Below are 25,614 nucleotides of genomic sequence, written 5' to 3' on the forward strand. Positions count from 1 at the left end.
GTTCTCCGTGTCAGATCTAAAATTTTATTTCTCGTTTTGGGTCCCTACAACCCAGCAGCAAAGTACAGTGTTTAACCTACTAGTGCAGAGCGCGAATCAGGGCTGCGTGCCAGGCCGAGGGCTCCTCCGCAGCTCTAGGGGGTCTATGCAGCATGGAGAAGGGCATTGCTGAAGGCTATGGCTTATCTCTTCCGAAGACGAGACTGAAGATCAGGGCAGACGACGGTGTCACTCACTGTTGGAAAGAAGAGATGGTGCATTGAGTTTAGCACAGCACAGGTTATGGGGTGGCGGAGTGGGGTGTAGGGTGGCAGGGGGCCAGGAGAGGGTTAAGGAAATCAGATCCTCCTCAGAGAAGAGTTGGCCTGGTGCTAAAGGCCTAGTCTGGGGCTCAGCTCCCAGTTCTGCTGCAGGCTTTGTAGCTAAGCACTGGAATAAATTGCCCAGGAATAAATTCTAGAATCTGTCATTGGGGGGTTTTAAGAGCAGGTTGGACAGACACCTGTCAGGGATGGTCTGATAAAGCTTAGTCCTGCCATGAGTGCAGGGGACTGGACCAGACCTCTCAAGGTCCCTTGATTCTATGGGCAAGTCATGGAGTCTGCCTCAGTATACCCAGCTGCAAAGCAGAGACTATTTCCTGCCTTCCCCCTCCATCTTTTGTCGGTCTTGTCTGTTTAGAGCATGAGCTCTTTAGGGCAGGGATGGTCTTCGTGGGTTTGTGCAGCACCTAACAGTGTGTTGCTAGAATACAAATCATATAACGCAGCCCAGTACAAATGAGTGATGGGGGTTTGGAGAGGTTGGAGCAGGGTTCCTTTTGATGGTGACTGGTCATTTCTCTGGCCCTTTCCATCCCAAGGTCATTTATGACGCTCACGGTTGCAAACCTCTGCCCACCCACCACTGAAATGCAGCCATTTCTGGAGTGGAACACAGCAGTACTATACAACATAGGATGGGAATGAGAGAAGCAGCCGCTTATCGCGGTTGAGACTGGGGGAAGGATTTTAAGGGGAGGGGAAGTCTGACCTGGCCTGACCCTACTTAGCTTATGAGCCCTGACGAGCTAACACCCCAGAGCACTCTGGCCTAAGCAAGGCTTTTCTGCTCTCGGCTGAGCTCAGCAGCTGCTCCGGGCTGGGAGCCTACGTGCCGGGGCTGCGAACTCACATGGCATTCTGCTTGTAGTGCTTCAGAGCCTCGTCCGCTACCACCTCCATGAACTTGGGGTCGTCCCAGGGGATCTCGCCCGGCACCGTCAGGGACAGCGGATCCGAGTCGAAGAGCTGCACAGTCACCTGGGTGTCAGAAGGCCTGGGGGAATCCTTGCGGTTGGGGGTCTTGGAAAGCACCTAGGAGAGGAAGCGGGAAGGAGCCTGTTAGCACAGGCCCAGGGCTTTAGGCATCCAGCACTAGGGGACGGGGGAAAGTGGAGAGCTCCGCTGGTGCCCTTCAATCCTGTCCCTGCCAGTCCAGCCCTCAGATCCACCGGGACCCCTCACTGCTGACCCGCAGCCCCCCTGCTTCTAGTCCAGCCTGGGGCCCCTGAAGCATGGGCAGATGCCAGTGGCAGCAGCCCCGCGTGGCCCTGCCCGCAGCTGGCCCTGTACAGCTCAAAGGCTTGTGTCAGGCTGTCTGGGGAGAGAAGCACTTTTGCCCTGGAGACAGCTGCCTGATTATATGCATCCCACTCCTGACCCACTTTGCCTCTTCCCAGCTCTCTGCTATTCAGGGGAGGGGACAGGGGGCCATGGGAGCCAGCGCTTGCAGCTGAGCCGAACTCAGGAGCACCACACCCAGCTGGTCACACAGGCAGCGTGATGCAGGATCCCCGGGGTGGGGGGGATATAGCTGGGGAGGGGGCCATGGGGAATGGGCCAGTCCTGGCAGCGTAGAGCCCCTCGGAAAGGTTGGTTTCCCAACTGGCCTTGATGCCTCATTCATTTGGGCGGCACCAGCTGGTGCCAACCAGGTAGCACCCAATGCCAGGCTCCAATGGGCCACCCTGCTCCTCCATGCCCCCTAGTCCCCTGCTCTGCCCCTCAGCTGGTCCCTCCTTGCAGTCAGCTGCCTCCAGTCCAGGCTCTTTGTGGTGAAGAGGGAGGGTCACATACCCACCAGTTCTCTGGAGACCACAGGGAGTGCCCCATGGGCCAGAGGGGGGGACAGGACAGGGGAGGGAAATCTATGGTTCCCATGCTGTCCACTGATCTTAGCAGCCCATGGCACCCCCCCACCCCTTCCAAGGGCCCCCCCAAGCAGCGCAGGAAGGGCAGCGGGGACCCACCGTGGTGACCTGCAGCATGCCGTCGCCGTTCTGGGTGAGGTTGGCCAGGCGGGACACCCAGCCGAACTGCTTGTTGAGCTGGTCCAGGAGGCTGGAGGTGTTGAGCATCTCCTCCTGGAAGGTCCTCAGCAGCTCGTCATACTTGCGGGTGAAGCGCTCCGCCAGGCGCAGGGCGTCCTCAAACTGCTCCCGCAGCTGGCCCTGGGCTGGGTCCGTCTGGGAGCAGTCTTCAACCCGGGGGGGGGGGGGGCGGCAGGGGAGAAGAGGGCATTACAGACACAAGAAGGGGTCAAAGACAGACTTGCCAGGATCCCTGAAAGCAGGAGGGCAGCAGGACACCTGGCTCCCTGCCTACTGCCCTGACAGTGGGTCTAAACCCTGTCGAGACCCCCGCCAAGGGATCAGTGCGGGACTCTGGCTCCATGGCTTTGTCGGCCCTTGGTTACTCCACCAGCCAAGCCAACCGACCAGCGCCGCTGACGTGTTAGGACACGATCGCATCTCCCCTAACAGCACCAGGCCCTCCAGCCTGGCTCCCCTGCTGGCTAATGCAGGGCAGGGAGGTTAACAGCACCTGAGTCCACTTGCACCCCATCACCAAACCTGGAGCCGGCCAGCTGCCACTTGGCGCTCAGAACCACCGGCTGCTCGGTTGATTGAGGCCTGGGGGGTCTGGTGCAGAAGGCCTCCCCTCCCGTTCCCCTCCATGTTACATGTGGGCTGGTGACCGAGGTCTACGGCAGCTCTGAGGAGGTGTCGATTGGTGTGACTCTGCTCCAGCTGTGCCAGTTTACACCACTGAGAACCTGGTGCTGGATCTGTGGGGGCCTAAATGCTGGTTACACATCGGCGTCTAAGATATTGGATCGGTACTGAAATCTGCAATATTCTGCACCCAACCTGCCCAATCTAGAAACACAAAATACATTGGGGGGGGGGGGGGAAATCGCATCTGGAGAAGAGCCCATTTATCTCACCCAAGAGGGGTGAGACGCCCCAGAGCCAGTGAAAGGTGCTGACCAGGCAGGGATGGAACTAGAGGAAGCAGGTTCTACTCCCCCTGTGGTGTGTTTATCTATGAAGCTACAGGCAGTTACCAGCCCCTGGTTATACTGGGTCTCCTTTGCTCACCTACAGACAGAATTTCCTGGCATTTTTCACACTTGTCCTTCATCTTCAGGCAGCCAGCAGAATTGCGGCGGATTTCCCGGCACACCATGCGGTTGTCGCTGGAGTTGAGAGTCTCTGAAGGGGTGTGGGAGGGAGGAGACACCACAGCGGTATAGCTTTACTTCTCAGCACGGGCAAAACCGCCTGACACTGCCAGATGCACCAGCTCTCATGCATTCGTACAGCACCTTGCACTCCAATGCTGTTTACAAAGTACTAGTCATGTAGACAGTAAGGCCTTCCTGCCCCACTAAAATGCAGCTGCTTCTGGGGTGGAGTGTGGCAGCTGTTTAGAGCACAGCAACTCTGCATAGCAGCTCAGGATGGGAAACAGAGAATACTGCAGCCATTCAGAACCAGGGAAATATAGCAATTAACCAGACCCTGGAGTCTTTTCAGTAACTGCTATCCTTAAGACACCCACACAAGAATTGAAGGTTTATATAGTCTGTCCTGTTATTCCTATTAAGTCTGGCAAATGATTTATGAACTTGTGAATTACCTACTTAGGAGTGTAAATAAGCTTCAGATTGCTTTTGCCATAATTCCCTGGCTCTGACATTTATTTATTCTACAAGAGGGTTTGAAAATGCTCCGTGATTGCTTTCAAGCCAAGCCAAGAGGAGGCAATACATCACCTCCTGTCTCCTGGAGTAATTCCAGTGGTATTGTTGGCACCTTTCATCCTCAGACTATTAATACATTAGTTAATCAAGTCTTGCCCACCCGGGTAAGGGAGGTGAGGCAACCAGCACTGCCCTCTACTGGACAGAATCAGAGCTGCTCATCTGTGTGTCATAGGCCTTGTGCTGCTATGAGCCCACAGAGCGACCCCTTTAGCTCAAATGGCCAGGGCCTGTGCTGTTATCTGGAGTGGGAGGTTACAGGGTCTAGCTTTGCTGCAAACTTCCCAGTGGCCCGAGTGCAGCCTAGAGACAATCTCTGAGCCCTAGGTACCCATGGATTTGTCAGAGTCAGACCCACTCGATGGCTAGGGAACATGAGGCAGAGACATGAAGCGACTCGCCCCATGCTGGAGCGGAAGTCAGCGTTCTCCCCCGCTCACCGCCTTGTGCTCAGCTCACGGGAGCAAACCTCTGTCATGGGATCTGGGGGCGCCTCGTGCCGTTTCCCCAAGGGGCTATTTGAACTAGAAAGGCCACCCCCCTGCTCAGCAGGGAGCGGACCAGTGTCCTTCTCCTGCAGCCTGTTCATTCCATGAGAGCGGCTGCCTCGCAAAATAAACCCAGGGATCGGAGCACGTGTGGGGGTGGGAGACCGCTCCCCCTCCTTTGTGAGCAGCAGATGGGACTTGGACTGCTGTTGCAGTCTGCCCTGACCATTGCTGAAAATATAACGGGGTCACGGGGGGGGACGACTCAGTGTGGGGCTTGCTCAGGGCGGAGCTGAAGCTGGGCGGAAACCAGACATTCCATGTGGTGGGAAATTCCAGGATTTCAACATTTTTTGATTTTCTTAAAAACAACCCCCCCCTACACACACACCCCCCTTTTGCTGAACCCAAACATTTGGATGGAAAAGTTTCCCCTCTAGCTCTACCTTGGGCTCTGCCAAGGTGCCCAGCTGTGGGGCCAGCTATGCAAACCAGACCATTTGTCCCCAGAGTGGAGGCCTTCTTGGGGTGGGGACCCCACAGATTAAGGCCAGAAGGAACCACTGATCACCTACTCTGGCCTCCTGTATACACAGGCCATAGGACTGCCCTGAGTTAGTTCCTCTCTGAACTAGAATATCCAATCTTGATTTTAAGATGGCCAGTGATGGAGAACCTCCCCTGCCCCCCATCCCTAGATAAGTTGTTCCAAGGGTTAACCACACTCACTGTTTAAAACAGTGTCTTTGGCACAAGGCTAGTGCTAGATAAGGGAATCCCAATTCCTTCTGGACTCGCCCCTGGTGACTAGTGTGTGCCTGGGGGCAGGTTCTCCAGCCCTGGTCATTACCCCCCCCCGCCCCCCAGCTCTGCTGGATCTGCCCCTAGGCCCTTGAATATCCCCCACCTGTGGTGGACCCTCCCAGCAGGGGGTCCTGGCTGCCTTCGAACCACTGGCCGTCCTGCTCCATGGCCTTCTGGGCTCCCTCGAACATGCGCTGGGTCATCTCAAAGAGCGGCTCGAAGAGGCGGTGGAAGCCATGGTGCCGGAGTGGGGAGAAGAAGGGGTGTGTGTCACGGACCACCCTGGCGTTTGCGAAGGGGAAGCGGAAGCGGAAGGGGGCATGCATGGCCCTGCGGGAGCTCCCCGCGAAGGGCGAGCGGAAGAACGGGGCCATGCGGCCGTAGGCCCGCGTGCTCTCCTGGAACAGGTCGTCCACACTGTCCTCCACCATGCTGTAGCGCTCCTCCAGGTCCTCCAGCCAGCGGCCCTGCTGCTGGTCCTCCTCTAGCAGGGAGTCGATGCGCTCGCCGTTCACCCAGATGGAGATGGGGGAGGAGCGGTTCAGGAACTCCTCCAGCTACCAGAGCAAGGCAGGGACAGGACGCAGTGAGCTGGCAGGCCTCTGCAGACCCACCCGCCACCCACCCTACACAGAGCTGGGGCCCACACCGCTGCATCACAGGGAGACCTGCTCCCTACCAGCCTCAACTGGGCCAAGTCAGTGACTGCTATGGACCACAGAGAACAGGTGCTGCGGACCCACATCCATATGGAAGGTGGGGTGGACAATGGCCATCATTTAACTCCTGTTGGCTCTCCAGCGGCCGGGAGATAATCAAGGCTAGAGCCCCCCCAGTGCATTCTGTCCATCTCAGAGTTGGAGCGATTGAGGTTGTCTACCAAGAAAGCACAGGCTCACGGGTCTCCTGGTGCCAAGGAGCCCTAAAGGCGCCATCCTCAGCCACATCACCTAATTCACATGCTACTCCTCTCCCGTACAAGCCCTGCTGATCTTCCACTGTGTCCCACACCCTGGTGGAAAGAGGTCCAGGCTCTTCTACAGCATGATGCCAAGCGCTAGAGAAGGGCCTAGACTGAACAGCTCGCTCACCTGCCGGCCAACCAGGCCCGAGCCGCTCCTGCACGTCCTGGAATAGAACCTCATGCAGGTCTGCTTCAGGCAAGGCTTACATTCCTCCCACAGGGCCAGCATGGTCTCATTGCACACATCCGGCTTCTCGGTCAGCTTCTTCTCCGTTTCCTTGGCTAGTTGCATGGCTTGCTGGAAGTGAATGGGTTAAAGCCCCGACTGTGAGGGGCTGGGCAGCTAACAGGGATTCTCCCTTAGCTCAAGAGGCAGGAGCCTGGGTCTTTAGTGCAGGAGAATCATAGTTCTAGCCCCACTCTTGCCAGGAAGCTGCTGCTGACTAGCATGGGAAGCCCACCACCACCACCCAGGGAACCTCAGGGGGGCTGTGGATTCATTAGAGATTGTCCCCCAAGCTCCCAATGCAGAGAGGATAAGTGACGCAGCCACGTTCCATGCAACCATCGGACCCCCGTGGCCCGAATCGTGGTGAGATTCAGCGGCAAGCTTTGCAGGGATATTCTCCCATTGGTTTCCCTGCCTGCCACTTGCTCACCTCTTTCTTCTGCTTGGTCTCCTCCAGCGTGGTGTAGCCAGACAGCCAGCCCCCCCTCAGACCAGCATTGCTGGAAACACAGGAGGAAGCAGGAACAGGGCACTTAACATATATTCCAGCACAGCCTTTGAAGCTGTGAAAGCACAGGTGTGCTGCTACAATGTGCCTCTGGGAACAGATACAACGATTAAGCTCACAGCAGGCAGAGGCCCTGTGACAGACATGGCTGTTAGCCCCTACTAAATAGCGTGATGCACACACACCAACATCCTAGTTGGGAAAATATTTATCCTGATAAAAGAAATGTCCAGTCGTCGACACTTATTGTTTCTCTCCTTTGCAAGTGTAAACTACTCTTGCGAAAGCTGGCGTCACCCCGACAGACCAGCCTCAATTTGGCATAAGAAAGGAGAAAGAGAATAAAGGAGTACAGAGGTATAAGTAGGGGACCTACAGCACCATGATTTTTGAGTGCTTTCACTATCTATCTGCTGGTCAGATAAGTGACAGCCTCCCAAGGCTTCTGCAGCTAAGAGGGTCCCTACGCCTTGTCCCTTATTCGTCTTTCCGCGGAATTGAGTGACCGATCCTGGCTTGGCACCGCTGGAATCGAGAGATGCAAGGAGGGTAAGAAGCACCCACACCTGATCTCCTATCTTTAGTGTACACATATTTTGAAATAGAGCTCTATACTTTGTTTTCTTTCTTTGGGATTGTGGCTTCAGTTTTGTAACTTGTTTGTGTGTGTAACATCTCTACATTTAAATAAGTAGGCACTAGCAATTTTGTAACCACATGATTAGAATCTAGCTTAATAAATTTTGGTAACCATTTATGCATAAGCCTGACTTGTTTTCTCTGGTTTACTGTAAAGCAGCCAACACAATTAAAGAACCTCAGCCGTTTTGGCTCTAAAGCCTGGCCATTAGGTGAGAGTACTAAGAGCCTAGCGTTGAGTTGTGCCGCCTCCACGGGGCAAACTCTTGGGGCACCTGTCAGTCAATCCTGGCTGCCCGCTGCGAAGGAGCTCTGAGCTCTAGCAGTTAAAGTCACGGGTGTGGAGAGGCTCTTAGTGCTGCCATTGGGGCACCTGTCAGTCAGTATTGACTGCCCGCTGCGAAGGAGCTCTGAGCTCTAGCAGTTAAAGTCACGGATGGTATAAACGGGCATAGCTGGCACCTCACCAAACATCCTTGGCCACGTTCCATGCAACCATCGGACCCCCGTGGCCCGAATCGTGGTGAGATTCAGCGGCAAGCTTTGCAGGGATATTCTCCCATTGGTTTCCCTGCCTGCCACTTGCTCACCTCTTTCTTCTGCTTGGTCTCCTCCAGCGTGGTCAGGATCTCCTGGTGGTCTTTGCTGGTTTTGTCCATGAGGCTTTTCATCTGCTTCACCCCGTTGATGGCATTCTCGATCTGGGTGTCTATGTATTTGCTCCCTGCTACAGACATTTCTGAAAGGGGCGGGGGAGGGGGGGAGGGGAGACTAAGTTAATTGCCTCAGGAGAGCTACGCTAAGATGGCCTTCTGCTGAGGACACCTCTTCTAAGATGGCTGCCCAGATTTGACATAACATCTTTCCCACCCAAATATTTGCATCTCCAAAGCCTATTTGCCCCCAAAAGGGTCAAATCCAATTCAGCTGAAATTTCACACAAACTTCTTATTTGCCCAGCTCCGTTTTAACCTTGCTTAGATTTGGCTGGGACCGTGCCAGAGGGAGGTAGCCAAGAACAACTGAATTTTGGTGCCAAAGATCTAGAGTAAAGACTGATCCCACCCAGTCCCCCTGAGCCCACTCCTCTCTCAGAGCCGCAACAGCCCGCTCTCAGGTCTGCTACTCGGGTACATCGTTGTCCACAGGACCCGACCTAGCAAACCCTGAAGAGTTGATACTTGTGCGGTGTTACCTAGCAGGAAGCTGTGGGAGAAATGATCTCATGATGCAAGCACCTGGCTTGGACCCAAGACACTCCTGATGCCAGGGACTTGGGGGAGAAGTTTGTTTAGATGGTCCTGACCCACACCGCCCAGATCCAGATTTCCCCAGAGCTTGGGGTCCTGGCCTCAGGGGTTTGGACCACAGATTCCTAGATTCCCAGGCCAGAAGGGACCATTGTGATCTCCTGTACAGCACAGGCCAGAGACTACCCCTCAATTCCTAGAGCAGAGCTTTAAGAAAAACATCCAGTTTTGATTTAAAAATAAAAAAAATAAATACATCATTGATGGTGAATCCACCACTGCCCTCAGTAAATTGACCAGGTTCATCCCTGATCTTTTGTTTTGGTTCCTGGGGGCTCTTGCACCCAGTTTCTGGTTCTTTCCAGCCTAATCCGAAGAGAAACTCAGCCAAACTCCTGGAGGTTTGCCACATTTCAGATCTAAACCCACATCAGCCTAGCCCCCTCCCCTGAGCGTTCCATATAAACACTGGGGTCCCACACCCCAGTTTAACCCCCCATGCACACGCTGCTCCCCTGACTCTTACAGGCAATCAGTACAATGGTGATGGGCGCCATAGATAAATAGAGCCGCTTTTTGGGGGTCCTAAAGGCAAGCCCTAGCAGGAAAGCCCAAGTAACAGCCGTGGTCAGTGGCTGGCGGGGCACCTGTCAGCTGGAGCATGGGGCACAAATCAGAGAAACTGATCCCTGTAACAGCCTGTGACGAAGTGGGTCTGTTCTTAATGTTTCCTCCGAATATTGTGGGGGTGCCTCAGTTTCCCCTAGGCAGTTCTTAAGTATCTAGGTGGTGGGGTAAGGGTGTATGATCATTGCAGAGCCCTAGAGGGCAGGTGTGTGCAGGGGTCTGGACACAGAGAATGGCCGACATCCTCTTTCCTGGCAACTGATGGCCTGGGCCCTTCCCTCCCTGCAAGGTGAGAGCTGAAGGGTTGGAGAACAAAGGAATCAGGTGACCACCTGGCCCAGGAAAGGAACAAAGCCCAGAGGAGGAGGGGCTGGAGAGAGTTTCAGTTTGGGGCTGGCTGGGACATGGAGTGAAGTGCAGACATGGTTGTCTGGCTCACTGCCCCCAAAATGGACCCAGCTGAGGGGTCCCGTTCTCTGCACCTGCAAGCTCTGTGTTAGACCATGTTCCTGTCGTCTAATAAACCTCTGTTTTACTGGCTGGCTGAGAGTCACGTCTGACTGCGAAGTTGGGGTGCAGGACCCTCTGGCTTCCCCAGGAGCCCCGGACTCGCTGGGGGAAGTGCACGGAGGGGCAGAGGATGCTGAATGCTCCGAGGTCAGACCCAGGAAGGTGGAAGCTGGGTGAGCTGTGTGTCCTGAAGACAGGCTGCTCACAGGAAGGCGACTGCCCCAGAGTCCTGCCTGGCTTCATGGGGAGCAGTTCCAGAGCATCGCCCAGGGACTCCGTGACACAGCCTGCCTGGCCCTGCACCTGAGTGGCGCTGTATGTCCTGTATGTCCTGAATTACTCCACATGTGCCGATCCCACCAGCCCCAGCCACCTGGGGAGTTTCCGCCCTGGCGCACGGAGCCTCACCAATGCCACTTACGTTGCAATTCATTGGGTGGAACCAGGGCCTGGCCTTCCTCCCGGGACAGCAGAAGCCCCAGCAGCGAGAGCAGCAGCAGCCTCATCTTCCTCACCCCCGAGCAAACTCCAAGGTCCTGTGCAGGCCTGAAAGACAGGGAGGAGAACTTGGGCAGGCTCCCCAGGCCGAGGGCCTACATATTTACCCAAACAGGAGCTCAAGCGGTCACAAGTCTGTGAACACTCATAGGATGTTACAATAACCTAGGAGGACAAATCGTGCCAGGACAAGGTACAAGGAGACAGAGTGACTGAATGAATCTAAACAAAAAGGCCAGTTGATCTGATTCAAGGACAGTGTTGCAATTATGCTCATGACAACACACAGGACCTGGAGCCAGAAATAAGTATGTCAGAGTTTAGGCCTAATTCATGGACAAAATAACGAGGGGATGGGCTATTCTGCCCAACACTCGCTTTTGGGATCTGTAGAAGAAAAAAAAATAACTGAATGGGGAAAAATAAAAATAAAAACAGACAGGCTACTCCAGCAAGCTTCCCCATCCCAACTGGGGCCCCACCTTCCCCTGGACCTTCTTCAGCCTCCCCCTGAGAGATGTCCTGGCCAGAACAGGCCAGAGAGAGCAACCCAGATGAGATCGCCGCCTCCAGATGTGTCCCAACCACTACCTGCCATCTTTGACGCCATCTAAGAGACGGCCAAACTGGGGGCTTTTCCTTCTAAAAATGGTCTCCAGGTAAAAGGAACAAGGGATGTTGTTCAAACAAAAGCCTGACTCGATACTTTACATTTCAAATACTCCAACGGCTTTTCTAGATCTTTCATAGGTTTTACAAACCATTTGAAAAGGTAGGTTTGCCATGGTGCTAACCCCCAGCCTTGTTTAACACTGGACGGTGACTAGGGACGTTGACAGCTTTAGTCCCTGCTCTGCATCTAAATGATTAGAACAGGCTGCTCCAGCCCAGATGCCCGAGAGACAGAAACGCATTCAAGATACACGGCTAAAAATTGTCTGGGGTTTAACAAGAGAGCCAAACTCCACCAGCCTGACCAGAGGCCTGGGAGCCAGGAAGAACTAAGCTCTAACTTCTGCTCTGACCCAGGCTCCCGTCATGGCCATGGGCATGTCACTTATCCCCACACTACAGTGGAAGGCAGAGAGGTTACCTCACACAGGTGTTTGGGAAGCACCATGAAATCATCAGGTCTTTCCTAAGTGCTACATATTACAGCAGCCTGTTTATCCCTCTAGCACCATAGCTATGCCCAGCACAGACCCTGGATAAGTGCTTGTATTGAAGTGACTGTTTAACCCACTGGTTCAGCATCTCCAATACCTCAAGGGCTGGTCCACACAGAGGATAAGAGCCAACTACTGCTACCAGCTTATGGAGTTACTCATTTAGATCACGGTCCATGTTTTTTGTGCTGAAGGTCCCAGGTTCTATCCTGCTAATGACCCTTTAGGGAGGGATTTTGATATCAGCAAGCTGGAAAAATAGGATCTGGATTCTGAGTGCTCAGTGGTCTGGGGCATTTGGATCCAGCTCCAACTCTATCCCAGCCACATCAAAGACTTGCTGGGGTGGATGTCTAGACCGGGGACACGGAGTAATGCTCATGGGGGGAGCAGGGCTGTTCTCGGCTCAGGGGAGATGGCTCTTTGGCCACAGGCAGAGGAGGGTCTGCACCCTAGGAGTCCCCGATTCGCATGAACCCACAGATTTCAAAGCAAGAGGATTGAATAAAGGAGGACTGAAGAGTGACTGCTCCAACCATGAGCAAGACAGGCTGTCGCTCAGAATTACGATGGCTTAGCCAGGCTTTGCCCTGAGAACCAAAACAAAAAACCACAGGAGAAAAATGAGCTATGACTCATTCTAATGACTCAACCCCCCACACCCAGGGGTATCTGCTTATTTATACAAGCACAAGGCCCTGGTGTCCCTGCTGTGACCCAAATGCCCACGAATTTCTGGCCAGGGGAGCTACTGCAGCCATGAACTCAGTCCGGGAGCAGATGCCAAAACCTGATGTCTGGGAACATCTCTATTGTGCAGCAATCGGAAGATCTTACATAAGAGCCCCCAACCAATGTTGTGAGCAGCTGGAGGACAACCAGTTCCAGCCCTGCTTGGGGGGACTCTTTCCAACAGGTTAGTGAATCACAACGCAATTGGCATGGGCTTGGGGGAGTCTGGGGCCAGGCTGCCTCAGATTTCTCGCCCGCAGTGTTCGTGAGCAGCTCCATCGAATCCTGACGGAAGCTAGAGACTAAAGGAGGAGAAAAAACTAACCAGCAGAGGCCCATCTCTGCTGTCTCCCATTCGCTACAGCCGTGCGGGATGCAGGCACAGAGCAGCGCTCAGCCCTCGCTTTCGCACACCCCAAATCCAGCTGGAGGATGCGTAACAAAACACGGAGCCCCCGAGGCTGAGCAAAGCTTCCTGCACTTTCCAGCCAGGAAAGACCATGAAAGGTTTTCCTCCACTGGCGAGAGCCCAGCTCGCCTGTTTGTCAGAACCAGATGCCGGACAGGTTTGCCTTCAAGCATAGCGCCTACAGCCGGTTACAATGGGGGCAAGTGCGTCAGACACCAGGAGAGTGGAGATCAACAGAAATAAAGTTAATGATCAGGACCTCTGATCAGCAGATCTCAAAGATGGGCTGGTAGCACAATCCCCATGCAACAGCTGGGGAAACTGAAGTCGAGCAAGGCACAGGCCACACAGACCCTCCTGTCTCCTAGCTCCATGCTGTAGCCACTGAACGACACTGCCTCGCAGATCAGCAGGTAGCATGCACTTCACTGCATGCTCATTGCTCCCTGGGCTTCCCTTTCAGTCCTAGGCAGCGGGGGCTGCTTTGAATTAAGCCTTTGGCATAGGGGGCTTTTATAGGGGACAGGGTGGTCACTGGGGATTTTCACACCTGGAGACAGCAGGAATCAATGCAGAGTCCCGCATCAAGCGGGATTCTGCACAGGTGGCCCCATTTGCCAGCAGCACTGGGGAAGTGGGGCGGCAGCCAGACTGGGTTTAGCTCCAGCTCTGCGGTGGGGCTGGACCCAGCCCAAGCGAATGACACTGAAGTGATAAGATACTGAACGACCTTGCCAGAAACACCAGATCCCTCAGGGCCAGAGCCAGCAGGATCGATCAGAGCTGGCCCAGAGGGGGCTGAGCAGCAGGAGCTGCACGGCAACGGAGAGGGGGGTAGAGGGAAGTGTAGGAGTCCGGGGGGGGTGGGGGGGGTGAGCTGGAAAGTAGCACCTCTCACAGGGAGGGGGGACTGGACAGGAGGACAAGGAAAGAAACACAAGGCAAGCCAGGGAGATCAGAACTGGTCCAGTGCCATGGGCTCCAGGGTTATTTAGAGCTGTAGGAAGTGAAGGAACGAAGCTACTCCATTAATCCAGCCTGCACTCCCCTGTGCTGCAGATGTCCCCCAATCCTGACCCACAGCCCCCTGCTATTCCCCAGTTCCCTGAGACAGCTCCATAGATGCCCCCATCCCAATCCTGACCCCACAGCCTCCCTACTCCTCCAGGCCCAGCCTTCGCACACACAGCTCTGATGCGGCAGTCCTGAGTGAAACAGAGATCGACAACCCTGCTGAATTGGGGGGTTGTTTTCATCTAAAGTTGTCCAGCATCTAGTTGGAGTTAGGATAAGATTGGAGACTCATCTCGCTTGTGATGGAAGCCCGGAGCACAACCTGACTGCAGCCCTGGGCATTACCCCGGCATTCCATGGGTCCCACGTAAATCTCTTCAATGTGGTTTAGGAGGGGGAACAATATGGCCTGTGGGGCCCCCCTCCCTACAGAGCAATTGCTTCAAGGACAGTGGCGTAGCTGTACAGTGTTGTGGTTGGAGAGCATTGTGCCTTTACCTTGAACTCCCACTCCCCACCAGCGCAGGCTCCCTGAACCAGGCGCTGCTATGAAACTACTCCTGGTTTTGACGAATTCCCCCCCCAAACATCCATGCATTCCCCACCCCCACACTAGGCAGCTAGCCAGGTGCATTGTGGTTATCCTCCCCCCCACCCTGCATTGCTCAACTGGTGAGGTGCATTATGGTAATTTTCCCAATGTTTAAATACTATGAGTCAGAGCCCCAAGAGATTCTTTTTGTTTTAAAACAATCTGGAGATTAAAAACAAAAGCTGGATTTTTTTTTTTAATTGGCCTTCCGGGCCTCGAGCAGAGGTCCCATTTTCAAGCTTCTCTGCCCTTAGCAGGGCTGGAAGGTTACTTTTTAACAAGAAAGCCAGGATGTGACTTCCTGGGGTTTTGAAAGAAAACAGCAACTATCACAAGACCTGCAATAAAATAGTCCCTGGCAGCAACACTGTTGCTCACTGCATTGCACCAGGCGAATTTCTCCTTCCTTTGAAGCGTCTGGCACTGGGAACTCCTAGAGGCCAAGTTCCCAGGTTTGCCAGGCCAATGGTCTGATCACGAGAACCAACCGTGAATGCCAAGATCCACTAACTGTATCACTCTTTCACGCTCAGGGGGCCTTCTCTCTCATACATTGATTATTAGCACCCCACTTTCATGTCACCGTAAGCAAGACATGCCAGTGAAAAGCTAGAAATGGCCATGACATGGCAAATCATAGGGCCGGTAGCCCAGTATGACATGTCCAAGAGCAGCCCATTCCCACTCGAGGCCCCAGAACTGGCCAAGATGTAGGAATTCCCTCCTGACGCCAGGAGGGGAGCCTTGAAGCATGAGGATTCAGAACCATTAAAGAATTCTCCTGGGTTACATACCTGCAGGGAAGGTGGAAACACAGGGGATGCTGCTGAGAGCTGGCGGGGGGGGGGGGGCAGACAGTTAAATGCCCCCACCCCATTGGGCCAAGCAGTGCACAGCCCTTAGTTACACCCACCAATCGGTCAGCGAAAGCCCTTGCAAGCCCATCCCTTCTCTGAGGTGCAAAAGGGGTGTGCAGGTCCTCTCCCCAGACGGGCAGGGTGAGCTAGGGCCACTAGCCAGCCTAACCCGGCTCCCTCTTTCCCTAGAGATCGCTGCATGGATCCATCCCCCTCCCACCCACCCAGGACGGATCAGGAGCCCCCCCACCCGTCTCTCTGCCCTCCCCAGGGCGCGCACAGCCCCGGGCGCTGGGGAAGCGGAGAGCGCCCCTTCCCCGCAGCCTCCAGCTCCAGCCCTTGCGCCCAGCGCCAGCTTCGTGCCCTGCGGCAGCTTTGCCCAGCGGCGAGGGCCGCCCCTGCGACGCGCACACGCCTGGCCGCAGACCCTCACCCCGGCAGGGCGCACGGGCAGCTGCCGGCGGCCCGCGGAGTTTGCGCGACTAAGGCGGCGGGGGTCAAACAATATCCCAGCCCCAGCCCCCCGCGAGCTCGCCCCCCGCAGCCCTGCGGGGCTCACCTCTGCGGCTCCGCGTCCTGCGCTGCGCAAGCGGGGACTGCGGCGCTGGGCACCGTATTTATAGCCCCGGCTCCCACCGCCGCCGCGCTCTGAGTCACGCCCGCAGAACGGCCTGGAAGGGGGCCCCGCCGGCCCCCGCCTCCCGCCGCGGCGGCCGCCAGTGGGCGCCCTCGCACCGCGCACGGCCGGGCTGCCGCCTCCCTGCCCAGCCGCAGGCCCGGCGGCTCCCCGGCTGAAGGGGGCCGCTGGAGCGAGGCTGCGGTGAGGGGCGCCCGGCCGCCCCGCTCTCTGGCAGGGCCGTAAATGCGCTCCTGCCTGGGTCCCCCCGGTCCAGGCTGGTGCCTTGGGCTGCTCCAGCCACTGGGTGCCCCTGAGGCCCTGCCCCATTCAGTCAGCCCTGCCCAGCCCCCTGGGGGTCACTCAGGCCAGCAGCGACCATGGGGGCTCAAGGCCCCGACAGTGACCGGTGCTGGGTCTGTTTGCAGCCCCGCCCCATACCCTGGTTTGGGAAACACCAGGCACTTCGCTGCCCCTTTCCTTTCCCCCCTGCCCCTCGCTAGGAGCCCAGGTTGCCCCCTTCTGCCGCAGGTGCCTTAGGAGAGATTAAAGGGTCCGATCCTGCCCCCCTGCAGGGGGTGGAGCTGGTGGGAGCCGCAGAGCTCAGGTTTGCCTGCCCCTTCCCTGTCTTCGGCTAGCTCTGGGGCCTCAGGCAGTGAGCCGGCCTGTCTGGCCATCTAGGGATATGTTACCAGGGATGATGCTCCTGCCCCCTTTTCCCCCCGACAGACGGCTCAGGAAGAGCGTCCCCCTTTGGGAAGGGGAAAACTAAGGCCCAGAGTTAGTGGTAGGGCTGGAAATAGAACCCAGGAGTCCTGCCCTCTCCCTCCCCCCATTAACCGCAAACCCATTCAGGCCTCTCTCTACCAACTACATCTTCTCTTCTCCCTCCTCCTCCCTTCTTTCTCTACCCACAGCCTCCTCCCTTCTCCTCCATCCTCCCATGGCCACCAGCCGTCTCCACATAAGGTCCCCAATGGGACCCCCACCAGTCTCTTTGCTGTGTGCATCACCTCCTGAGGCCTGTCTCCCTCCTCACAGCTTGTCCAGCCAGATCCTGGCTCCGTTGGGGGCTAGCAGATAAGTTGTGCTCCTCCTTCCCAGCTGCCTGCCCTTCTGTAATGAGAGGCACAATGGGGGGCGGGGAGGTTGGGGGCGGAATGGCACAGCAGCCCTTAGAAGGTGGGTGGCTCATTCCCAGGTGAATGAAGTCCTGGAACAGCCTTCCAAGGTGAGCAATGGGGGCAAAAGCCTAACTGGCTTCAAGACTCAGCTTGATAAGCTGATGGAGGGGATGGGATGATGAGATGGCTTACAACGGCATGTGGCCCGTCAGCGACAGCTAGTAGCAAATATCCCCAGTGGCCAGAGATAGGTCACTGTATGTGGAGGGCTCTTAGTTACTACAGAGAATTCTTTCCTAGGTATCTGGCTGGTGGGGCTTGCAGACATGCCCAGGGTCTAACTGATCGCTGTATTTGGAGTCAGGTTGGCAGAGATTGTTTGTTTGTTTTTTCTTTCCTCTGCGTGTGGGCTCATTTGCAGGTTTAAATTAATGTAAATGTTGGATTCTCTGTAACTTGAAGTCTTGACGTCACGATTTGAGGACTTCAGTGACTCAGCCAGAGGTTGTGGGTCTATTATAGGAGGGGGTGGGTGAGGTTTTCTGGCCTGCCATGTGCAGGAGGTCAGACCAGATGATCATGATGGTCCCTTCTGGCCTTAACATTTGAATCTGAGTCACAGTTCAGGGTAACTGCATCTGTACTTCACACTTATAGGCACCCCCTGTTGGGCTTCTGATTCCTAGCCAGCACCTCTCTTGGGCGGAGACCACTGTTCCCATTAAGCTGCGTGCATGTGCGTGCTCACAGATCCTAAAGCCTGTGCACACGGCGAAACACCGCGCACACAAACATTTGCACAGAAGCACAACAGTTTGCACAGAAGAAAATTTTTGCGCACACGGCCCATCAAAAATTTGCACAGAAGAAATTTTTTGCTCGCACGGCCTGTCAAAAATTAGAGGGAACATTGGTGGAGACCCACATCTCTCTCCCTCCTGACTGGGGTATTTCCAGGCTGCACAGTTCCCTGCCTACACTGTGATATCCCCAGCAAGCCAGACTGCCTAAACAGCCCAGTGTCTACACTTTGCTCTCTCTTCGGAGGCCATAAAGAGCATAATTGCCCCCAGTTAGAAGTGACCACCCCGCCCTTTCTAAGCAAGTGCCTTTATTCTTAAGGTGAAAGCATTACCAAGAGAACATAGTAAAAAGACTCAAAGAACCTACACAAGTGCTAACGGGCTTACCAAAGATCACCCCGATTCCAACAAGGGCTCTGGGAAGAGTCAGTCCTTCCAGCCCCACCACAGGGTTTTGCTGTGGCTGCAAGTTTGCAACAGCCTCAACTCAGATTAGTTGGGCCACTTGGCCTGTTTCTTTATATCACCTGGACCGTTGATCTTTAGGAACAGGTAATCCGCAGACAATCACCCTCATCAGGGGGTAGCTTCAAAGCCTGAGTTTTTGCGTAACTGGAGTTGGGAATTTGCATTTCCATTCGCCTCCCGCTAGACTTTCCCCAGGCACTTCATACTCTTTGTCTCCAAAGTCCCTCTTGTCACTGTCGAATCCTTTGAAGTTCAGAACACTTCCCAGAGTTCATGTCCCATTGATCCCCTGCAGAAAGGTTACCCACGATCCTCGCCCACAATAAAACAAACCCTTTGTATTTAGCACAATGGACTCCAAAGAGATTTAAACATCATTCAATAAGGTTTTCCAAGCAGATTGCAGGAAACTGTCCCTTCTGTCACTCCGGGCAGGACTGCGGACAGGGGACGCTTGGCAGGTGTTCGGAGGCTACACGTGGCTTTTTAACCCTTCCCATCTCTCTGCTGCACAACTTATTTTTCCAGTCTTGCTGCCCTTTCTCCTGCCCCCCCCTTTGCCCAGCCTGCTTCCGGCAGTTTCCCAGACCGGGAGGGCTAGATGTGGTTGTGCTGTTGGTAAATTTCATAATGTAACCCACATATAGGTTTATTTTAACTAGAGTGTGGCATTAGGGGGCCTATAAATTGCCCTGGCCCTGGGGCTAGCTGAACTGGGTTAAAACCTGGCAGTGAAGTGACTGGGCCAAGGGAATATATAGGGCCTAATGACATCCCTAATAAGCATAAATACCACATGTGAGTGGGGCCTGATGGCACCTGTGTATAGGCTTGTGGTGTATAATGGTGCTTTACGGTACAGGATCAAGTCAGCACATTCCGGCCAAACACTGCAGGAATCTGGGAACACTTGGATGAGACTCTGCCGGTAAACTCCCCAGCTCAGGCTTTGGTCTATAATGACCTAGAACTGGATTGATTCCCCCAGTGCAGCTCTCCTCCCCTGGCTCCTGAGAGAGCTTGGGCTGCATCTGGATCTCGGTCATGGGGTTGGCTAAGCGTGCATCTCTTGGGAGATGGCTCCCTGGGCTGTTAGGGGTAGCATGCCCCTAAGTCATGGGTTCAAATCTAACCCAGCTTTGGCATCATGCAGCAGCTACTGATCAGGCAAAATTAGTGGAGTCTTGTTCAGGCCCAAGGAGAGAGGTATCTGAGGCCTATAACTTCAGCAGATTTAGGTGCCTGAGTCTTGGGATTAGAAGGGACCTCGAGAGATCATCTAGTCCAGTCCCCTGCACTCATGACAGGACTAAGTATTAGACCATCCCTGACAGGTGTTTGTCCAACCAGCTCTTAAAAATTTCCAGTGATGGAGATTCCACAACCCGCCTAGGTAATTTATTCCAGTGCTTAACCACCCTGACAGTTAGGAAGTTTTTCCTAAAATCCAACCTAACCCTGCCTTGCTGCAGTTTAAGCCCATTGCTTCTTGTCCTCTCCTCAGAGGTTAAGAAGACCAATTTTTCTCTCTCCTCCTTGTAACAATCTTTTATGTACTTGAAAACTGCTCTCATGTCCCCTCTCAGTCTTCTCTTCTCCAGACTAAACAAACCCAGTTTTTTTCAATCTTCCCACACAGGTCATGTTTTCTAGACCTTTCATCATTTTTGTTGCTCTTCTCTGGCCTTTCTCCAATTTGTCCACATTCTTCCTGAAATGTGGGGCCCAGAACTAAACACGATACTCCAGCTGAGGCCTAATCAGCGCTGAGTAGAGCAGCAGAATTACTTCTCCTGTCTTGCTTACAACACTCCTGCTAATACATCCCAGAAGGATGTTCGCTTTTTTTTCAACAGTGTTACACTGTTGACTCATATTTAGCTCGTGGTCCACTGTGACCCCCAGATCCCTTTCCACAGTTCTCCTTCCTAGACATTTTGTATGTGTGCAACTGATTGTTTCTTCCTATGTGAAGTACTTTGCATTTGTCCTTATTGAATTTCATCGTATTTACTTAACACCATTTCTCCAGTTTGTCCAGATCACTTTGAATTTTAATCCTGTCCTCTAAAGCACTTGCAACCCTGCCCAGCTTGGCATCGTCTGCAAACTTTATAAGTGTTCTCTCTATGCCATTATCTAAATCAATGGAAGTTAAGTGCCTAAATACCGTTGAAGATCAGAGTGGAACTGCCCAGCCCCTTGCACCATCGCAGGCATGGAGCATGCTCAGCCCTAGAGCAGGGTTCCTCCGGTGGGGAAGCCCGTGCTGCCCATGCTGTGTCAGGGGCCTTCAGCCTGTAGGGCCATCAAGCGAGCGCTGGATTTGAAAGGCTGCGTTCTGTGCTCTCGCTTCCCTTTCCCGCAGCAGAGGGCAGCAAGGGGTCACGCAGCCCTTCTCAGGTCTGGCTCCAAGGCTAGAGAGAAGCATGCAGAGGCAGCATCGGCCTCTTTGCCTGGCTCCCATCGACCCCGCTACTGTGGCGTTCCTCACTTGCAAATGGGATCAGGCATCCACTGGGACCCTGCCCAGAGCAAGGAGGGCTTGCTATGCCCAAGGTGCCGGCTCAGAGACACCAGCACCCCAAATAGGAAGTTTAGGATTCCCTGACTGTGGAGTCCAGGCCAGGGCTTAGGGAGACCCTGCGTGGTGAGACCAGGCAGCACGAATCATGAGTCAGAGAGAGTCACCAAGTCTCCCTGTGCCCTGCACCCCTGGTAGAGTCATTACAGCCCAGCCCCAGCTCTTCACCGCCATGGGGGCTGCTATCTGCAACACCACCCGGAGTTCTCAGCCTGGTCCCACCATGTCCCCCAAGCTGCCTAGGACCCCATTGTTCAGAATTCTGTGGGCCCCTGCCCAGGAGCCCTTGGTGTTGCTGCAATACACCAGGAGCCTTGGTGGGTGGGCCATCTGGGGTCAAAGTCCCCACCAGAGTGCCTCCAAATCCGACCGTTTCCCATGGCCATGGTGCACTCGCTGGCCCGAGCTGTCATCGACGGAGGGGTCAGACCGGCTCTGCCTCGTGAAGTGCACTGGGACTTAACTTAGACCCCCAGGAAATAACGCCATTGCCCTGCATTCTTCTTCCTGTGCTTTGTGCACTTGCCATGACTTGCTACAGACCCAGAGACTCTAATTCCTGGGGGGTCCCTTCCCAACCAGAAGGGCCTGTTTTTAGACGCACCCTTGGATTCCGTCGCCACCCCCAGCAAGTATTGGCAGGGCCTTGGTGAGACACTCCAGACGGGGGACTGCTCAGAGCAGGGAATCCTAGAAACCTGAAACCACAGGGTTAGAAGGGACCGCAAGGGTCATGTAGTCAACCCCCCTGCCGAGATGCAGGATTTGTTGTCTACAAGACGCTGGGACTCGCTTCCAAACTGGTTTGGGTGCAAGCTGCCCGTTCCCGAAAAGCCGTTGCGAAATGCTGGTGACCGTGCTACACCCTCGAGAGCAGCAGATGTGGGAGCCGCTCCTCAGGTGAGGAACTGAAGCTGCCCGTTCTCTGCGTACCAGCCCCTCCGCTCACTTGCTAACCCAACATGGCAGCAGCCGCGAAAGGATTAATGCGGCTCCACTTTCCCTGTCTCTGCGACCGACAGACCCAGCACCCCAGAGCTGAACGTCATTCCCCCAAATGCCCCGTATAAATGGACTGACGCAGGACCCCAGATCGGGAAACGTGCCCTCCCCGAGCCAGGTGCTGGCTCCGTTTAGGATCTGGCCCCTAGGGTTGGCAGGACCAGCATCACTGACCAGCTCCCTCCCCCCTGAGTTTGGGTCTGAACTGGATCCCAGCTGTCCCCGATTTCTGTAGACGGGCAGACCCAACCCCCTGGCTCCAAACGCTCCTGCAGTTTTGTAGAGGCTCAGAGCCGACCGAACTTTGCAGCGAGCTAAACCCCAGCTCTGGGGAGGCCCATTCCCCACCCCAATCCCCACCCCAGCTGCCCCCGCCCCGTTCCTCCCACACAGCAGAGTCCCCGCTCTTTGCTGGAGCCTGGACATTTGTTAGCAATTAGGACTGGCGGGAGGGAGCGGGGAGCAGCCTGTCTTCTCCAGCACATACTTTGTGTGTCGTATTCCGGTGGGCGAACTCGGGCGGAGAGAACTCCGACGCTGGCTCGCCCCAGCCAGCCCCCCAGGCCGCGGCCATGGGAGGAGTGGAGGCTGCCGGGGGAGACGGCGGGGCACGGACCCGCTGCTCGGGGTGGTTTTGAAATAGCGAGGAAGTTGATCTGGGCTGCCGACCAAGGAGCAAGAGCAAGAGAGAGAGGAAAGGGGGAGCCAGGAGGAGCCAGGATCATGCACTCGGCTCGTTGAAGCCAAGCAGGCCAGACGGGGATGCCCACGAGGAGAGGCGACCCCGGCTCAGAGCACTAAGGGGGGTACGTGTCGGCAGGGAGGCGGCTGTGGGGCCTTTCCCATACAGGGGCTGACCAGCCTCCCTTCCTGGGCGTTTCTCTCCCCAGAACCCGCTTGCTTGGACGGAGCAGCAGCTTCCGGCCCCTCCGTGCCCCTGACGAGAGGACCATGAAAGGTGAGTTCTGCACCCGGGGACAGCAGCCCCTGCAAGGCACAAGGTGCTCTTTTGTCTCCTGGCTGCCCTGGGCGAGGTGGGAGTATCCAGCCCAGGGTTAAGGGGACCGGGGAGGCAGCTGACCGGGAATGGACCCAGTGAATTGGGGGTGCTGAAAGTGGGGTGGTTGAGGAGAAACAGATTCACAGATCCCAAGGCCGGAAGGGACCCCCTGCTCTGAGCCTCCCTGTCTAACACAGGCCAGAGAACCTTCCTCGGTATAGACATTGCATTGAATTCAGATACAGAATTGGGGACAGCAAGGGGGGCAGACAGGGGTCGGGGAGAGAGCGTTTGGGAGCAGAGAGGGGAGGGGACAAGGGATAGTTTTGTGGTATAAGGTGGGGAAGGGGCTGAGACACTGGGGTCAGGAGCTGAGAAATCCCCTCCGACCAGCCCCTCACTGTCCCAACCCCCCTGCTCCATCTGCCTGTGGCAGGATCCTGAAGAGGGAGCCCCCAGCGCGGATCCAGGGCGTCCCCCATCCCTGTGCCAAGGACGTCATCCCTTCAGTGCTGTGTGTGTCCATGGGGACTGGTGCAAGATCAGCCATGCGAGGAGCTGCCTTCCCTTCCCCCAGGGCCAGCCGCTGCCCTCCTCACCCCTGTCAGCCCTGCCTGTCGAGCAGTGGTGAGCAAGGATGCTGTGCTCTGGTACTGCACACCATCCACGCTGCCTAGAGGGATTCATCTTTCCTGGTGCGCAGGAGAGCATATGGCAGGCTGCCAGCTCCGGGACAGGGCTTGGGAGTGAGTTTGTTCCGGGCCTGGGAGGATGGAAGCTTCTCCGATTGCATCTTAGCTCACAGGGATTTCTGAGTGCCCGCCTGGCAGCCCCCTGCCGCCCTGTATCCTCTGATGGCGCTGCAGTATCTTCACCCCTGCTCAGAGACACTGGAGAGCATTGCGACCCCGGGGGGGGGGGTGCTTAGGGGGCTAGGTGGCGGGTTTGCAAGGTCCTAAAGCTGCAGTTTCCCTGCCCAGGAAGGTTAATACAGGAGAAAGGGTTTGCGATGGTAACATGCTTGGATGCCGTGATAATGGGGGCCGGGTAAGGACCCGACAGCCACATGGGAGGGTTGGCTCCGCCTTTTGTCTTTTCAAGGCAGATAAACTGAGTTCCATGCAGCACGATCCCTCCACCCCAGAGCGGGCTGCACTGCCTGCATACAATGTGTAAAGCTCGCTAGGGTCAAAGGCAGAGTTTAGGATGATGACGGTGGCTGATTCTCATTGGAGCGGGTCCAGCCATTCCCCCACCACCCCGCAACTATAATGCCGGTCATGGAGAAATGCCGTGCCCCAGGTGCTGGGAGGCAGCATGGGCACGTTCCAAACTGGCCGCCCAGAAATAACCATCCGAGGGCTGAGAGTTCCAGGTAAACTGTAAACTTGCTGCCCGGTGCACTCCATCAGATGGCTAATATTTGAGCCGCTCGCCACGATGGTGCGTGTGTGATGGAGAGTCAGAGGGCAGCTTTCCTGCCTTGGCAAATGACACACATGGCCGGGCTCCGACAGCCCCTGTGTAAAGGAGAGGGAGTTTTTTAAACTGGTGCTAAATGCAACCCTGTCAGAGGCTGAAATTCAAGCCCCGTTGAATATCTGTTTGCAAAGTCTGTGGAGTCACACATGGAAACCTTGGTTAATTTAGCGCTCGAGAGCATTTGCTCAGAACACTGCAAGCATTAACTAGGAATCAGGAGCACAGGTCTGGAAAACCTGCCTTACAATGAAAGGATTCAGGAGCTTGCTCTGTTTAGTTCATGGAAGGGAAGGCTCAGAGGTGACCGAGTCAGGGTCTGTATGTTCCTACTCAGGGAGAAGATCTTTGATATTAGGGGGCCCTTCAAGCTACTGGCAAAGGCAGAACAAAGTCTAATGACTAGGGGTCGAAGTTAAAGCCAATTCAAGGATAATTAACCTTTGGAACGATTTACCAAGGGTTGGTAGTGCATTCATAGAATCATAGAAATTTGGGACTGGAAAGGACCTCGGGAGGTCATCTAGTCCAGTGCTCTGCCTGAGGCAGGACTAAGTATTATCTAGACCAGAGGTTCTCAAACTTCATTGCATCTTGACCCCCTTTTGACAATAAAAATTACGACATCGCCCCGGGAGGGGGGAACCGAAGCCTGAGCCAGCCTGAGCCCCAAGTTGAGGGGGGACAGACGGATGGACAAATCTGAAGCCCAAGGGCATCAGTCCCAGGCAGGGGCCTGTAATCTGAGTTCTGATGCCCAGGGCTAAAGCCCTCAGGCTTCGGCCCCGCACAGTGGTACTCGGGCTTCAGCGTCAGCCCCAGACCCCAGCAAGTCTAAGCCAGATTTCGTGACCTCATTAACATGGGGTTGTTTGAGAACTGCTGATCTAGATCATCCCTGCCACGCATAGGTGCTGACTCCGTGGGTGCTCCAGCCCTGGAGCACCCACGGGGAAAAATTAGTGGGTGCTCTGCACCCACCGGCAGCCAAGCTCTCCACCCTCCCATGCCTCACCTCCTCGTCCTCCCCTGAGCACACGTGTCGCCGCTCCTCCTCCTACCTCCCAGTGCTTCCTGCCCGGCCGCCACCAAACAGCTGTTTGGTAGCATGCTGGGAGGGACAGGAATGTGGCGTGCTCAGGGGAGGAGGCGGGGAAGACGCGAG

General features: G+C 55.3%; 2 protein-coding genes across 4 annotated transcripts in view; one reads left to right on the forward strand and one right to left on the reverse strand.

Moving 5' to 3' along the window:
* Window position 1: 1 nt before the first annotated feature.
* On the reverse strand, window positions 2-16,041 carry CLU (clusterin). Of its 2 annotated transcripts, XM_073335515.2 has the most exons (9): window positions 15,933-16,041; window positions 10,527-10,651; window positions 8,309-8,457; window positions 6,470-6,640; window positions 5,482-5,935; window positions 3,422-3,535; window positions 2,291-2,517; window positions 1,174-1,355; window positions 2-235 (listed from the first exon to the last, which is right to left on the reverse strand). In XM_073335515.2, the coding sequence occupies exons 2-9, from the start codon at window positions 10,609-10,611 to the stop codon at window positions 229-231; spliced, it is 1,389 nt and encodes a 462-aa protein (XP_073191616.1). In that variant the 5' UTR covers window positions 10,612-10,651; window positions 15,933-16,041; the 3' UTR covers window positions 2-228. The 2 variants fall into 2 exon arrangements, with proteins under 2 accessions (XP_073191616.1, XP_073191618.1); XM_073335517.2 differs by lacking the exons at window positions 8,309-8,457; window positions 10,527-10,651; window positions 15,933-16,041 and adding an exon at window positions 7,002-7,574.
* A 6,383-nt stretch (window positions 16,042-22,424) lies between these two features.
* The window catches only part of SCARA3 (scavenger receptor class A member 3), a 30,245-nt gene continuing 27,055 nt past the window's right edge, over window positions 22,425-25,614 (forward strand). For both annotated transcript variants that reach the window (XM_073335520.2, XM_073335521.2), the window contains exons 1-2: window positions 22,425-22,776; window positions 22,861-22,928. In XM_073335520.2, coding sequence (XP_073191621.2) covers window positions 22,922-22,928 — 7 coding nt within the window. In that variant the 5' untranslated portion in view covers window positions 22,425-22,776; window positions 22,861-22,921. The remainder of the gene's footprint in view (window positions 22,777-22,860; window positions 22,929-25,614) is intronic.

This window comes from Lepidochelys kempii, chromosome 3 (genome assembly GCF_965140285.1).
Source record: "Lepidochelys kempii isolate rLepKem1 chromosome 3, rLepKem1.hap1, whole genome shotgun sequence".
NCBI lineage: Eukaryota > Metazoa > Chordata > Testudines > Cheloniidae > Lepidochelys > Lepidochelys kempii.

Bases quoted from the DNA above. Each gene is read 5' to 3' on its own strand.
- CLU (XM_073335515.2), bottom strand. From the start codon at position 10,611: ATGAGGCTGCTGCTGCTCTCGCTGCTGGGGCTTCTGCTGTCCCGGGAG. The intron at 3,536-5,481 runs GTGGGGGATATT...ACACCCCTTCAG, and splicing joins GCTGGGAGGGTCCACCACAG to AGACTCTCAACTCCAGCGAC. The intron at 1,356-2,290 runs GTGGGTCCCCGC...TTCCTCTCCTAG, and splicing joins GCATGCTGCAGGTCACCACG to GTGCTTTCCAAGACCCCCAA.